The sequence below is a fragment of the Thunnus thynnus genome, chromosome 7 (assembly GCF_963924715.1).
Source record: "Thunnus thynnus chromosome 7, fThuThy2.1, whole genome shotgun sequence".
In the NCBI taxonomy this organism is placed as follows: Eukaryota; Metazoa; Chordata; class Actinopteri; order Scombriformes; family Scombridae; genus Thunnus; species Thunnus thynnus.
Window position 1 is genome coordinate 22,220,076 of NC_089523.1, and position 14,738 is coordinate 22,234,813.

The 14,738-nt window shown below is 41.1% G+C and overlaps 2 protein-coding genes and 2 non-coding genes across 5 annotated transcripts; 1 reads left to right on the forward strand and 3 right to left on the reverse strand.

The window, feature by feature from the left end:
- Positions 1 to 306: 306 nt before the first annotated feature.
- On the reverse strand, positions 307 to 9,116 carry map6b (microtubule-associated protein 6b). Of its 2 annotated transcripts, XM_067594976.1 has the most exons (4): positions 7,726 to 9,116; positions 5,273 to 5,486; positions 4,682 to 4,730; positions 2,061 to 2,167 (listed from the first exon to the last, which is right to left on the reverse strand). In XM_067594976.1, the coding sequence occupies exons 1-3, from the start codon at positions 8,478 to 8,480 to the stop codon at positions 4,686 to 4,688; spliced, it is 1,014 nt and encodes a 337-aa protein (XP_067451077.1). In that variant the 5' UTR covers positions 8,481 to 9,116; the 3' UTR covers positions 2,061 to 2,167; positions 4,682 to 4,685. The 2 variants fall into 2 exon arrangements, with proteins under 2 accessions (XP_067451076.1, XP_067451077.1); XM_067594975.1 differs by lacking the exon at positions 4,682 to 4,730 and having other exon boundaries at positions 307 to 2,167; positions 7,726 to 9,112.
- A 187-nt stretch (positions 9,117 to 9,303) lies between these two features.
- thap12b (THAP domain containing 12b) lies at positions 9,304 to 13,706 on the reverse strand. Its single transcript, XM_067594970.1, has 5 exons — positions 13,351 to 13,706; positions 12,354 to 12,474; positions 12,138 to 12,245; positions 12,002 to 12,038; positions 9,304 to 11,874 (listed from the first exon to the last, which is right to left on the reverse strand). The coding sequence occupies exons 1-5, from the start codon at positions 13,437 to 13,439 to the stop codon at positions 9,968 to 9,970; spliced, it is 2,262 nt and encodes a 753-aa protein (XP_067451071.1). The 5' UTR covers positions 13,440 to 13,706; the 3' UTR covers positions 9,304 to 9,967.
- A 572-nt stretch (positions 13,707 to 14,278) lies between these two features.
- Positions 14,279 to 14,350, forward strand: trnap-agg (transfer RNA proline (anticodon AGG)). Its single transcript has one exon. It is a non-coding gene; the product is annotated as a tRNA-Pro (tRNA).
- Positions 14,351 to 14,634: 284 nt separating this feature from the next.
- trnap-cgg (transfer RNA proline (anticodon CGG)) lies at positions 14,635 to 14,706 on the reverse strand. The gene has a single exon. It is a non-coding gene; the product is annotated as a tRNA-Pro (tRNA).
- Between the last annotated feature and the right edge of the window lie 32 nt (positions 14,707 to 14,738).

The following is a 14,738-nucleotide window of genomic DNA, read 5'->3' on the forward strand; positions in this document are numbered from 1 at the left end:
TTTGCCCAGAAATGTTACTGTGCTCATTTTATGCCTTGATATTTTCTCGTTTACTTCTGCCTTTGGTTTTACACCTTAAATCACTCCTTCCTACCATAACATGCTAAGCCTAATGCCTTAAATACAAATACTGTATTTTGATTGCAACATATTATTGTACAGATAAAAATAATCAATAAAATGTGCAACATTTTTGGAACCCAAAAGAACTATTGAAGGTGAAAAACTGAGGACTTACTGATATTTTTACAATCCAAAAAAATACTAATGCCTGACACAAAGGATGCAATAAGTCACAACACACAATTCTGTATCATCATTTTAATCAGAGTTCATTCAGAGCAAGCTGAGAATACAAGCACAATACCACAACATGTCTGCAGCAGTATGACATTGTCATATCATCATTTCACTCTGGTCTGATGCCACACGCAGTCCGAACCAGACAGCATATAGGATGAGAGATATAGCACCAGGGTGTTGGAGTGCATAGCAGCACTTCTAGTGGTGGGATCAGACTTGATGCTTAGCAGGCAGCAGGCTGTAGAGGTCAGACACAAAAAAACTCCCATTCCTCACACACTCACACACACAGAGAAGCTAAAACTGGAAGCAGACTCACGGTGCATGGCTAGTGCTTGACTGGGCCCTCACATACAGCAGCCACGTTGGCCGCTGAGGGTATCACGGTAGACGACAACCAGAAAGGGAAGGCTGTGAGGACATTTTAGTAAAAACGCCTCATGTCAAACGCACGACGAACAGATGTGATTTGCGATTTTTCAGACAGCAGCATTTTAAAGAGCTGAACTTCAAGTCCTGGCCCATTCCTTGTCCTTCAACACCTGGAGTGATCAGCCCATTGAAAGTGAGAAGTACTGACTAAATACAATAGACTCTGCTTTTTCAAGCCTATATGCATTTTTTTTCTTGTGTAGCACAATTACAGCGAAACAGCTCAAAGGATAGGATGGAGTACAATGCCACACAATACTGAGTCATCATAAAAACTGCAGTATTCCTATTCATTTAAAGGAGTGGATCTCTATTTAGATTGCAAGAAATATTGTGGGTGAAACCATATTGCTGGTGTGTTTATTTTACAGCTTTTACAGCCACTAGACTATGTATTTTACTGTTAACTGTGTGTATCTTTGTTAGTAGGTGTGACCAGAATCTACTACTACGCATGCATATTTGAAAAGGGCGTTCCCCTATACATTTATCTTAAATGGCTCAATTTACAAGCTAGAATGTGACTGTGACATATAGTCTGCTAAAATGTTGCTACTCAACCAAAAACGGGGTCTTGCATGCAGACTGTAGCAATTATATTACAGTTCATTTGGTTTCTTAGCAACCAAACTGATGAAACCAGATATCATCCAGAACAATGAAATGAAAACCAGGACCATACAGCGGAGGCACTGTAACTAGGAAACGCAACCGTAAAACAGATTTTGTATTTTCACAAAACCTCACATTTGATGCTGTCTCAGAGAGAAAGCGTCCCTTTAACATTTCCTACAATCATTTTAATATTGATCTCAGCTGTCAGGAGACGTCCATTCAGACAAAGGTAAAAATGCCCTTTCGTACACATACTACACATGTACCAATGGCTCTTTTTTATAGTTTGATGTCAAAGAGAACTCATATAAACCATGTGCAAATTATGTGCTCAATAATATAAAGCGGTTCTGTGCACCAAAATACAAGGGATCCCAAACTTTCACACACACACACTTCCACACAAACACACACACACTCAGTTTACAGTGAAATTATTTGCATTATTCTAAAAGCTCAACATTAGTGCCCATTCAGAGGTGAACAGTAAATGACAAGATGGCAAAAACAACAGGTAAGGAAATAAACCAAAGGGAAGAGATTTGCCTCGTTTGTCAAGTAGCCTTTGATTTTGCAAAATAAACGACACGATGCAGAGATGTAACTTTTACTGCTTTGCTTCAGCCAGTCTATTGCTTATCTCTTTGCTCTTCTTTGTGACAGCTCCCTGTGGTGTAGGTTCTGGGGTGCTCAAAGAGGGTTTCTTCTTGGCCGACTGGGAACTAGCAATCTGCTTCTCTTTTGATTTTTTCACCATCTTCCCTGTTGTTGTTGTTGGTGTCTTTTTTGGTTTGGTGCGAGACACTGGTTTGTCCACCTGGAAGAGAAGAGAGGTGCAATGCACTGAGATTAAACTCAGTTTCAAAAACAGCCAATTGAATTTAAACTTAAACATAAGCTTAATTTATAGACTCTACATCATGTCAAAGCCCTTTTTTAGCATGCAATACATACCTTCTTTGCCCCGTTACTTATAATAATGACAGGCAAATGACACCATATGGCATAGGTGATATTTGCATGTGGTGGTTAGTGAAATGACGATTTGAAGAAAAAAAAAAAACAGCACAAAAGGTGTATTTGTGCCTTTTTTTGTAAAGAATAGTGGTTCGTGCAGCTTTCCGACCCCTAAAGAAAGTACAACATACAAACTACATGGTCTTTATTAGTACATGATGTTAGTCTTATGTTTTACAGAATGAAATATTCTGGTAACATTCAGCTATTAACAGTGGTGGCAGTAGCCTATAAAGGATTGAGAAACAGCCTTATGACTGGAGGGTCGTTGGTTCAAATTCCCATATCGACTGGGACGATGCGGGTGCAGAGATGAATGAGTAAAGAACAAAGAGGCCCCCTTCCTCAAAAAAATGCATTCAATTGAATTGTAGGTGCCCTTGAGCAAAAACTTAGTTCTGCTCTAGCGGAGTACGGTAAAACTACAGAGGAAGCTTCCAAGTGTCAGTGTGTGTAAATGTGTTGATGTAAAAACAGCAAAAAGGGTTCATGCATGCTCAACTTTTGCTGAATAAATACAGCTTAAAACTTGTATTCTGTAAGAGGTGATAAATGTTTGTAAAAGGCTGAAAGTAGAAACAAAGGGCTCTATTCCTGTGAATAAAGGCGTTCTGGTGCGAAGTGCAGTAAGTGGTGCTTACGGAAATGCAAATACTGTCAATTTTGTCAACCACAGCTGGGGACAAGATGGAATTGAGAAGAATATGCTAATTTTGGATGTGGAAGGTCGATTCAGTTATCAATGATTTAAAATTCCTTAAAAGCAGTAACAGGCAATATTAGATTCAACATAAAGGGCTCAAAGGAAAGTCCTTGGCACCTTAAAATAATAGTTCTCCCACTTGGGAACACACTTACTAATTTTTAGTACACAATCTTAACACTGTGAACCTAGAAACACAGCTGCCCAATGTAGAAATTAGTTTAATGAAATTAGGTATTTACCACGGCTGCATCATACTCAGCTGCAAACTCCTCCCATGCAGATCAGACATCAAAAGCCAAAAGAATGACATCATCTGCAAACAAGTGTTGCCAATGCTTGATGGCATAGTTTTCCACCATCACTGTGCCTCTCTAGCCACTAGGATGCAGTAAAATTCATGGTGAACCAATTGGGTGCAGACATGGAAATATGTGGAAGAACTGCCATTTTGTACCAAGTGTACTTTGCACCATACAGTATCACCAAAATAGAGCCCAAAACAGTGAAGATCTGTGTAAATGCACATAGGGCTGGGCGATCTGACCAAGATCTCAAACCCTGATAACATTACCTATCCTGGTATGGCACATTTTAACTCAATGAATAAATAGTTGGTCCGTGCACCCCTGTGTGTGCAGCACACACACACGGAGGGCTCAGCCCCGCCTATGGTGAACCTTAGAGAGCAGAGGAGTGTAGCGTGACCATAAATGACAGCAAAAAGCAAAAGAGACTCTCACACTGAGCTGAAATTAAACGAGTGCACATACATTTGGTGAATAACATAAATAAAGACTGTCTCTACTGCGTTTTGCTGTCATTTATGGTTGTTGTCTTGCTGCTTCTCTCCTCTTTCTCAGTGCAGGCGGGGCTGAGCCCTCTGTGTGTGTGTAGCGCAGCAGAGGAGAGACAGACAGCGGCGGAGAGAGTCGGAGAGCTAAGGACAGCTAAATTCGTTACATTACTGTAAGTGCAATAAATGCTTTGCAAGTAAAAAGCCAAGAAGAGTAATTTATCAATGTAATCTGCGCAAAAGATGGACAGGCTCCAAATGATGAATAATAATGCCGTAGCATGTGATTTGCGTCACAACAAAATAAATGATAGAGCATAATATGAAACAGAGACGTTTTTCTATCATATACATATATCGTCATATCGCACAGCCCTACATGCATATTATTGAAATATGAAGAAATTATTGACTTTTTGGCCTCCACTAATGCAATAAATCTTTCTGTTTTGCTTTTATTTTAATCTGTTATGTGTTGATACCATGAAAGCTTCATTGTTTCTTCCATCCATTATTGAATCCACCCCCTTTCACATATCTATAGAATTTGCATGGTCGGTTTTTGAAACTATTAAGCTCCACAAAAGTTGGTGGCGGTTGGTGCAGGCTGAGAGGTGGGCAAACAGTGAAGATGTGGCTAATAATTTTGGCAGGATTGCATCTAACAGCTGAGTGATAAATGTGACTGTGGCTCAGGTTGGTGCATACTGTGTGTGTGTGTATGCGTGTGTGTGTGTGTGTATTCAGTATGCACGTTTGCGTCTGATCAATTCGAGGTCAGCCTCCATGCCTTCTAGAAGAAACAGTGAACACACCTGACTACAGCAGACTTAGAACAGAGCTGCTCTCAGTCTCTGAGAAGTCCTATAAGAATGAGAGAGGGAGTGGCCATATGAACAAACTACTATAGACACATTATTACTGTGTTGCTAACATGCAGTGTTAAAAATATCTTAAAATAAAGGCCTACTTGAGTTGGGATAGATAGAAAGATTTCAGACTGATGCATCGTCATCTTTTGTTAAATGAAAATGTACACAGATTGGCTAGTTAACAACCAGGCGATTTATCTGCAGGATGGCATATACTGATTGCAAGTGCTTATTTAATCATTATAAAATCCTTAAATGAAGTATGAAACTGTTGTAGTTAGTGTATAATAAGTCTGAGGACCAATTTAGGGTTCATAAAAACAAAAAATAATTATGCTGCAGTGCTTCTGGTGAGTTTATAAGTAACAAGTTTACAACAAAATGAAATTGACAGGGTGTTAACCACCAAGTATTAATCTTAGAGGGCATGTAAGACATTTTACATATGACTTTACTGTTTGTTATTCAGTACTTAAAAGAAACATTACTCAGAATGTAAATGGTGGTAGCAATATTTCAAAGTCAGTTGCTCACCTTGGTGGGCTCCTTGCCTGGCTCACTGTACAGGCTGCGTATCCTCCTGCGCTCTATCATCTTGTTGTCAGTAGAGAGAACCTTCACCTGCTCCCCCTTGTATGTGGCACTGTAGCTGGTCTCCAGACTGGTCTCCTCTTCAGGGGGTTTAAACTGAGATGGAGCTTTGATGGGCTTCACTGGCTTCACATCCTTGTACGCCTTGAACTCGGTCCTACGAGTAATGGAAAAGTAAACATAAAGGTTTAATGTCTTCCAAAAGGCAGAATATTTTTTAAGTGACGACAACTAAACATTTAATTTCTACACACTACCTTGTGTCATTTAACTCGTATTAGTAAATTAAATGCTCTTTACTTTGGTTAGATATCTGGTTCATTTTTGTCAAAGAGCAATCTATACATTCCACACTGTCTTGTAGTAAAGTAAAGCTTTACGCTTTAATGTCCCTAAGGGGCAATTTGCCTTATGGTAATTTAATTTTGGCAAGAGGAAGATGGATTTACCGCAACTGATTTTACTTGCAGTAATTCCAGTGTTTTACCTGCCTTATTTCCATATAATTTTGACTGTCATTTAACTGTCACTTTCTTAACATCTGTGACTTTACGTTTTCAATAGAATTTAACTGTAGGTAATTATGCTGCTGGCATCAAACTTACACACATTATAGATAAACAAATCTGTGTGGTAAAGTTATATGATATATCATTTCGGCACAATTTTGAATAAACTAACTTCAGTTGTTGACATTAATGATTTGAGAAAAACAAGCTTAATTTAATAAAGATCTTTGTCAACTGTCACAACTCTAGGATCCCTCCATCATTTACCATTTGCATTGGATTTATTGCAAGATTACAAGTCTGGCTGTATGTGAATATTGATGTGATAATGGAGCACATGACTAGTGGACTATCTAAACAAAAACAATTCTTTTAGGATGCATTTTTAAACTTCAAACATTAAATGTTCAAAATAGCCAATTAACAACACATATGTAAATTGAAATAAGAGGAGGAACCTGGTAAAACACAATGTCACCATCTTGAAAAGATGCTGATACTAAATTCAACTGGTCATAAAGCTTGTTTCACTGAACAAGCCACAGCACAGCACAAGGCCATGCAGAGCTCTGCTGCCAGTTTATTGCCAAATGCTTTATTTATATCACAGGATCATATTCACCTCTTTGTTGGCTAACTGGTATTTTTAGCACTGATGTCAAAATTTGATCTATAGATTTGGTTTCTGAGCTCTCAGATAGTATAAACCACTGCACTTTATCCCCAACCATGAGCAGGAAATCTCATTAACGGGAACTTGACTGTATAAAAGCTAAAATTGAGGCTCTTGGACTTTTACATACAACCTATCATAGATAATAAGGAGTATGTACATTTTGAATTGTATTTGGAGACTATCAAGAGTGCATTCAGTGCTGCACTTCAGGATACTAGCAATTTCACCATATAAAAACTGCACCTAGATATTCAGAGATTAATGTATTCTTATTGGTATATACCGATACTATTACTACTGCTCCTCTGTTTCTATTTCTAAAGCATTCAGTAGACAATTTCAATTTCAACTCCTCTATGTTGCAGGAAAGCCTGTTTTTATCATGCAGAAATAAAGACTTTAGGTCAAAGACAGAGGTCATCTGGCCTCTCAACTACCGATGAACTTGCAAGAGAGTCATGCCACCTCTATGTTGTCATTTCTTTGCTTATTTTTGTATTTCTGAGTCCCTGTAATGTACCACCGCCTCTAACTATTAATTTAACATTTGTTATTTACTCCAATTTAGTTTTGTTGTATTGCTTTTAAAGCACATTGGAACTCACCTTTAAAAAGTGGCACATTATGTTTATTTTTATACATATTTGGTATTTGGAAAAAGTTTCTCTTCACTGTCGCAGCCTACATTACTGTATATTCGTTATTACTTCAGTGGAAGCAGAATGAACCCAGTGAGTCTTTTTCACTTGCATGCATGATGCGTCTCCAATTCAATTAAGAGGTAGGCCTGCGTAAAGAAACCATGTTAAGATACATGATTACATCCAAACCCTTTTACGGGCTTCACTCATTCATGGGCTACAGCATTGATTTGGTAGTACTCTCAGGGAGGATAAAGTAGGGAGAAAAATCAATAATGCAACCTTTATGTGAGGCAATATGAGTTTGCTTAGGAAATCACTGGAGATTGTAACAAGAGAACATGCAATACCGAATGATGAGAGCCGGGAAAACTCCAATGATGATGTTTTATCGCTGGACAGAGCAGTGTGGCATGCTAAGAGAAATGTTGTGTAACAAGGGACATATACAGCACCAGTAGTGGCCTTAAAATCAAAATACATAGACTGTGAGGCATTTATTTTAATAGACAGAATATGTTTGTCACCCCTTAAAGCATACTCATGCCTCCCTCTCAGACACACTAATACCTGTAGCTGCTAGAAGTCGACATAACCTCCTTTATCTGTCTGTTGAGAGCATCTGCCGCTGCTCTGCCTCTCCTCTGCTCGGCGCTCACATCTGCAGGCACCTGTGCCTCCGTCTTCTCACCCGTTTTCCTCTCCGATGACTTTTCCCTCTTTGCGGCTTTCTTCACCGTCTCCTTAGCCTCTGCTTTGGGCTCTACTTTGGCCTCTTTCTCCTGCATTTTCTCCTCAATCTCGCTCTTCTCCACGCCGGTCTCGGCCTCGACGGCCCCTTGTTCCAGCTTTGCGCTCCCATCTCGCCCGCCGGAGGTGGCGGTGGGGCTTGGTTTGGGGATCCAGGGGTGATCGTGCTTCTTCGATATAGGCCAGGGCTTATAATCCTTCTGATACTGAGTTTCGGTGTTGAACGGGGTCACGGAGGGATGGTATTCATTTCTGGGCTTGCAGCTGGGCTCGGGGCGCACTTTCCACGCCTTGAAGTCTTGGCGCATGACGGACGCAGTAGAGCCATCTTTGCCCGCTGCGGCACCCGTCGCGGGCGGTGCCTTCCCAGCCTCCTGCTCACCGTGATGGGGCTGGGTTTCTATGGCAATGGCACCGGCCCTCTTCTGCTTCGGCTGCGGGTGATGGGGGATATGCTGCACGTCGGCCACATCCGAGTATTTGGTGAAAACCAAAGGCACCGCGATGTCCGCTTTGTCCAGCTCGGTCCAGAAGCGGTTGATGCAGCAAGCACGCGTTATGCACGGCCATGCCATGATGATAAGATGCGTAGTGGAAGAGATGCACAAGAAAAAAAACCCACAATAAGGGGAGAATGTGTAAATGAAAGTCCTACTCACGACTCGAAGACTTCCCCCTGTACCTTTTCAGTTTTTGTCCAGTCAGGGTTCCTTATAGCTTTATGTAATTCTATACCTCCCTAATCTTTGCCTGAGAGAGAAAAAAAACAGAGCCCACACCCCTACCCCCTTCTCCTCCTGCAGGCTGTTTGGTTCTTACTGAAGTTTAAATGGACTTTTTGTTGCTTTTCTGTGGAGTGCACATTGCTGTCTGGTTGCGCATCAAAGGGACCCCACCCACATTTGTATGATGCTTCGAGATGCCCAGAGTCTGCACTGTGAGTCTGCACGGTGAACTGTCACCTGAGCTCGTCACCGTCTGGCCAGCAGAGAGGGGAGGAGACACGTTTAACCCCCGAGCTGCCATGCCAGGAAATGCCAACTTAAAGTCTACAGTGGACGAGAACAGTCGCCTTTTGTTCCATTTGCAGGAAATGGCCGATGATGATGCTGAAAAATCCGTAAAAATAATAAAGATTTCACTTCTAATTGTAGCAAACACTGCTTAAATATATGGGATTATCTATTTAATATTTAGTTTAATACTTTCATATCTGTTTTTCATGTTTTTGCTTTTAAAATGTTTTTAGGGTGGGGCTTGCCTGCAATTATAACCAGATGGATCCAAAAATCAAGCATACAGACTACTGCAAGGGGGGAAAAAATACAAGAATCAGTGTTAGGTTTGAGTTAGGCACAAAAGATTATATTAAACCACACTTTAAAAGAATTGTCAAAGTAGATTTAAAGCATGTAACTTTATTACAAATCAGAATTGTATTTTCTTCTAGTTAAGCACCAGTTATTTGATCAACAGCTATTTTAATCAGAATTTACCCCTCAAAGAGCTGAAAACATGTTGCTGAAGATGCATCAAAATCAACCTCCTTGTTGAGCATTAATTCAGGGATACTGCTGATGTAAATGCTGGTGTAACTGCTCCCTCTTGTGCTCCTCCTGCCTTACAGTCTGTTAAAAGGAAAAAACTGCAGATCAACAGCAAATGGAACAGAAAAATCTAACAAATGTAAAAAATAACTAAAGAAACCTAGAACATTTACTGCCCATGTTATAAAAACAAATGCCTTCAATTTCTGCACCTTTTGTGGTGTTATAAATTTCTGAGTCTACATGAGTTATTGAGTATTTATTTTAACATTTTCTTCCTGTCCAAGTAGATTTTTTATATACAATGAAAATCAGGCTGTGAGGCATTTAAATACATCATTACTTTTTCTTTTCTCTGATGACATTCAATTACATATTCACATTTAAATTATTAGTACAAAAATGCAGGTGTAAACACACCAAACATACATTAGAGCCTGATAGTTATCTGATTACAAGCTGCAGCCACCAAAAGGATGATTTGTATGTGACTGACATCTGTGTCACAAGGCTTTTCATTTCACCACATCTTCCTCAACCACTTCCTCAGACTCTGCCTCAGCTTCAGGATCATCCTCTGGGTACAGTCTGCAATATTTGTCTACCATGACATCCAAGTCGTGTTTGACGTGAGTGTTTATGTTAAGCATGGCGAGACTTCTGTTCCACTGCTTTGCAGGCATGCTGTCAAGATAGGCCTGCAGCCGTTCACTGGCTATGTCACTTTTGTGATCCTCTAATTTCAGCAATGGCAAGGTCGAGAGCACCTTGAGGAAGGAGTTCACGTTGGGAAAGAACTTGACATCTGGAAGCTGCAGCGTCTCATGGATGGTGGTGGGCAGACGCACCTCTTTGCCTCGGTGCTTCCACTTGATCCTCCAGCAATGAAGTTCTGCGGGAAGCGTGTCGGGGTTTGGGAGGTCGTTACGATAAACATCTGCGTAGTTCTCCTCGGTGGTGTTGAACTTCATTTGGCCCATGATGGCTGGTACCAGCGACAGGCATTTAAGGGCTTTTACGTTGGTTTCGGAGAACATGTCATCCACCTCCTGCATGATACCACGGATAACGGGGATTGTCACGTACTCCTTGAAATACGCCTCTGCTTGGATTTCTCCCACGTCGGCTGCACGCTGTTTCCGAAGAAACAACCTCGGGACCCTAACAGGAATCTCCATTACGGTGGCCACACTCACGGCCTCCTCATACCAGAATTCATGGTAGACATCAATGTTGTCATTGACCTCGTTCAGTGAATGCAGGACAGCAGTTAGACTGTTGGCAGCACAAAACACGTCGAGCGTCTCCCCTTGGAGATTCCTGCCGAAGGCTCTGGTGAATGTGAGAACATTTTTTAAGATGACGATGGTGACGATGATCTCAAAGTCAGCAAGAGTTTCTATGATTGAATATGCGTCCGCTGTGACCACATCAGCAAACTTTCCATCATCATTGTCTCGAATGCTGTCCATGCACAGCAGAAGGGGTGCCAACATATCTAGCAGTACGTCAAAGACATTGTGTTGCTCTGTCCAACCTGGGCCACAGGCTTGTTTCAGTGTAGCTCCTTTCTCTTCATTTTTCTGGTAGTGAGTAGAGATAGCTTTCTCTAGCTCATCCTGAGTAAATGGGGTTCTAAAGAAAGCACAGATCCTCCTCAGAGTCTCCATGATGATCTGGACATTAGGAAAAGGTAGATTGTTGGCCAGGTGAATGTTCAGTGCCGTATGGGAGCAAGGCATATGCAATAACAGGGGATACTTTTCCATCAGTAATACTGCCACAGCTTTCATCTTGGTGGTGGAGGCCCCAGTGGCCTTGTGGGCCTGACCACGACAGTCCTCCATGCTGAGCCCCCAACGGTCAGTCAGCTGGGCCTCTAGCCTCTCTACCAGCGCAGACTCATCGCCATCAAATGGCATAAAGTCCAAAAACTCCTCTCGAAGGACATTTTGCTGATTCACAAAGCGTAAAAATAGAGGCAGGTGTTTCTCGTTGGCAAATTCAACGAGGTCGCCTGTGACTAGGGAGAAGAAGCGACTCTCTCTCACCTCCATCAGCATCTCCTCTCTCACTGTGTTCTCACACACATCCAGCAGTTGGCCCCGCTGGGTTGCAGAAAGGTATTCTGTGTTCACAGCTGTTGCGTCAAACCGCTTCCTCAAAGCTTCGTCTCCGGCGTTCATGCGGTAATCTAGAAGGGCCTGGAAGTTATCGGACTTGTGTTCAGCTTCGGATGCTTTGTCCACCGCTAACGGGATACTCTGTTTTGCTAACATGACCACAACCTCGAACAAGGATCTCAGGTAATCACGAAACTCCTTCTCCTCTGTGGAAAGTTGAGGTTCATCTTCATTGGTGTTACTGTTATCCTCAGCTGCTGCATCTTTTTTGGAAACAAGCTGATCAATAGAGGAGGCCACTGGGGGGAAAGAGAGAGCGACAAGAAAGGAATAGTGATCATTTGAAGTTGATTGGTGCCAAATAAAATTAAGATGCTTTTTTAAAATTTACATATATGATCACAAATACATTTCCAAATAACTTACATCTCCTTTCCTTGATCTTTCTTAAGTCTTCTTCAGTCTGAAATGAAAAAATCAGACAGCTTTTGGTCAGACAACTAAGCTTAAGAGGTGCATTTGAAACAAGGGTGAACTAAGAGCTGATATTTCTTTATCTTACAAGTTCTTTAATCCGCTTGCGATGTCTGGTATGAGGATTTTTTAGGTGGCTTGTCAGATCAAATATGGTGGGAATGGCTGTATCCTTCAATACAGTCCTATAGGGGCTCTGAAAAGCAACAAAAATCACATAAGCTTGTTTTAATGACGGACATTTTTTGGACATGAATGAAAACATGCTGCCAGGTTGTAGGCTAGAACCATGTAACATACTCACCGTTTTGCACACCATTGCTGGGTCAAAGTGTTTCGCACATAATCTGTAGTGCTTGTTTAACTGGTCCGATGTTTTCGCCTCTAGATCTGCCCTGCGGCAGTTCTCTACCCAAATTCGGCATCTGAAAAAACACACACACAACAAATTTACTTTTCAGTGATACACTGAAAAGGTAGCTTTGTCTATGTATACTATTTCTGACCATCTATTGAGTGTTTGAAAATTGACATGTATATGTAAAAATGACAACATGTACAGTAGACTGGTATTGTATACTACAGGGACACAACTGTCACACTTTACAACTCAACAGATATCAAACTCACAGCTGGAAAAAAAAGGCCACACTGTGATAACAACAGCTCTGACCACAGCTCAGAAAAATTAAAATAGAAAACAACTAATAAATAATTAGAAAAATGGTTACTTGCTGTATGTTATGTGATCAGATATGGAATTGACAGTAGTTCTCCGAAGTTGCGGAGTGTGTCACTGAGACATGTGCAGTGACTACATTACATACAAGTAATAAATGCCAAATATCTAGTCTAAGTTTGCATATTGGAGCCTAATGAAGGATCTGAAGTTACCTACCAAGTATCCCTAAACTAAGTTATCCCTGCCACACAGTTTAAAGACAGAGTTGGAAGTCGATCACTTTCAATGTGACTTTGATCGTGACTTAGTTCACAACAAGCAACATAAACACTGAATTTAATAGACGTCTATGAGTTAGCATTGAAATTTAAATATCAGGACAAACCGATTACTTTTTAAAGAAATATATTCATATATGTGTTGGACAATTAAGTACTTGGTTATATTCACAATCTTCATGACAACACATCACTGGTTCTCCATGTAGTGATGTGCCGGTTAGTAACTAACATAAATATTAAGATATCTCAGTTAACTTACTCTCGTGCAACTCTCAACTAAGAAACCACACAGGTAATTGAATAAATTAATTTGTTAACAGACAGATAGGGTGCCTTACCTCTCGGGGTCCCGTGGAAACCGAAAAAATGCCAAATCTGACTGTGTGCTCTTCCGTGTACAGTTTGGGGCCGCGCAAAAATTCGGCATGCTTCGGGCTAGCCAGTTAGCTTAACTTAGCTACCTAGGGTCATCTGCTAACTTCAGTTTCCTTATTAGATCGGTGATAAATGTAGCGCTCTGATTTAGAGAGTAACGTGAATTTAAGTAATTACAGACAATCTGTATGGCCACAACAGTGTAAGATAGGCGTCTCCAAAAAGAAAATATTAAACAGCGCGGAGGTTTCACAGCACATTCAAAACGGTTGGAGTGAAGAATAGATCGGTTCGCAAGACGCCGTCCCGCCCACGAGACCTCTAATTGGACAGAGCCAAATATAGAGCCTTTGCTATTGGACACCCGCGCTGCACCGAGTCATTCGTCGACCAATTAAAAGACAGTAATAGCCCCTCCACCCCACCCCCCAACGTCCCTTCTTCTTCATCTTTGTCTATTTGTCAACAACTTTTCCAGGTGCACTGCTGCCTCCTACCGGCTGTTTCAGCACAAGACAGAAGCTAACAAAGCTAGCTACGAGGGTAGGGCGTTCAAATTGATCCTCACTTTACGTCCTAAACTAGGTGATGTACAGTAGATACTGTGTGACGACTCATTTCTGATGTGAAAGAAAGATTTTAGTTGACCCTAGGTATTGAAAAAAGATAGCTATTGTGGAAAATAAACCCATTAGCCATCGATTACTAGCTGTCTATCCCACTGATGGCTCCCGGTGATTTTTCTAGCTAACGTTACTTGCTAGCTAGTAAATGCTGTTACTTTTTGTCATGGCTGTTATGAAACGAACAAAGACATATAAAAAGAATACAGCAGCGTCAATGAAACAGGCCACAATACAAAAAACTGCGTAGACTTTGTAGTGTATACATGGCTCGTTGGTCTAGGGGTATGATTCTCGCTTAGGGTGCGAGAGGTCCCGGGTTCAAATCCCGGACGAGCCCTCCTTTTGATGTAGATTTGACAGGCGATTACAGTGTGAGTTTTATAATATCTATCATCTGCACTCATTACTGATACCCAAACACACAGTTATCAGCCGAAAACCGCACCAAGAAGCCATTGCCGAAGCAAAATATGAAATGTGCTGCAAGTGACAACGGTTTTCTCCATAGCTCTTGAGATTATATTGTTTTATTTGATATTTACGATGGCTATATATGAGTCACAATCAATCCACTCTCACAGATGTGATGTTTTTTTTAAATTCATCGGCGTTAAAAGAGCAGGGCTCGTCCGGGATTTGAACCCGGGACCTCTCGCACCCGAAGCGAGAATCATACCCCTAGACCAACGAGCCAGGGCGTAGAAGAGAGTGACTTCTTGTTTTAT

What these genes read in the sequence shown, in the direction of transcription:
- map6b (XM_067594975.1), bottom strand. Translation starts at nt 8,480, where the DNA reads ATGGCATGGCCGTGCATAACGCGTGCTTGCTGCATCAACCGCTTCTGG. An exon ending in TCGACTTCTAGCAGCTACAG is followed by an intron (nt 5,487 to 7,725) that starts GTATTAGTGTGT and finishes CATTACTCGTAG; the next exon opens with GACCGAGTTCAAGGCGTACA. An exon ending in CAGGCAAGGAGCCCACCAAG is followed by an intron (nt 2,168 to 5,272) that starts GTGAGCAACTGA and finishes CTTCTCTTCCAG; the next exon opens with GTGGACAAACCAGTGTCTCG.
- thap12b (XM_067594970.1), bottom strand. Translation starts at nt 13,439, where the DNA reads ATGCCGAATTTTTGCGCGGCCCCAAACTGTACACGGAAGAGCACACAG. An exon ending in TTTCCACGGGACCCCGAGAG is followed by an intron (nt 12,475 to 13,350) that starts GTAAGGCACCCT and finishes GTGTTTTTTCAG; the next exon opens with ATGCCGAATTTGGGTAGAGA. An exon ending in GCAAGCGGATTAAAGAACTT is followed by an intron (nt 12,039 to 12,137) that starts GTAAGATAAAGA and finishes TTTTCATTTCAG; the next exon opens with ACTGAAGAAGACTTAAGAAA.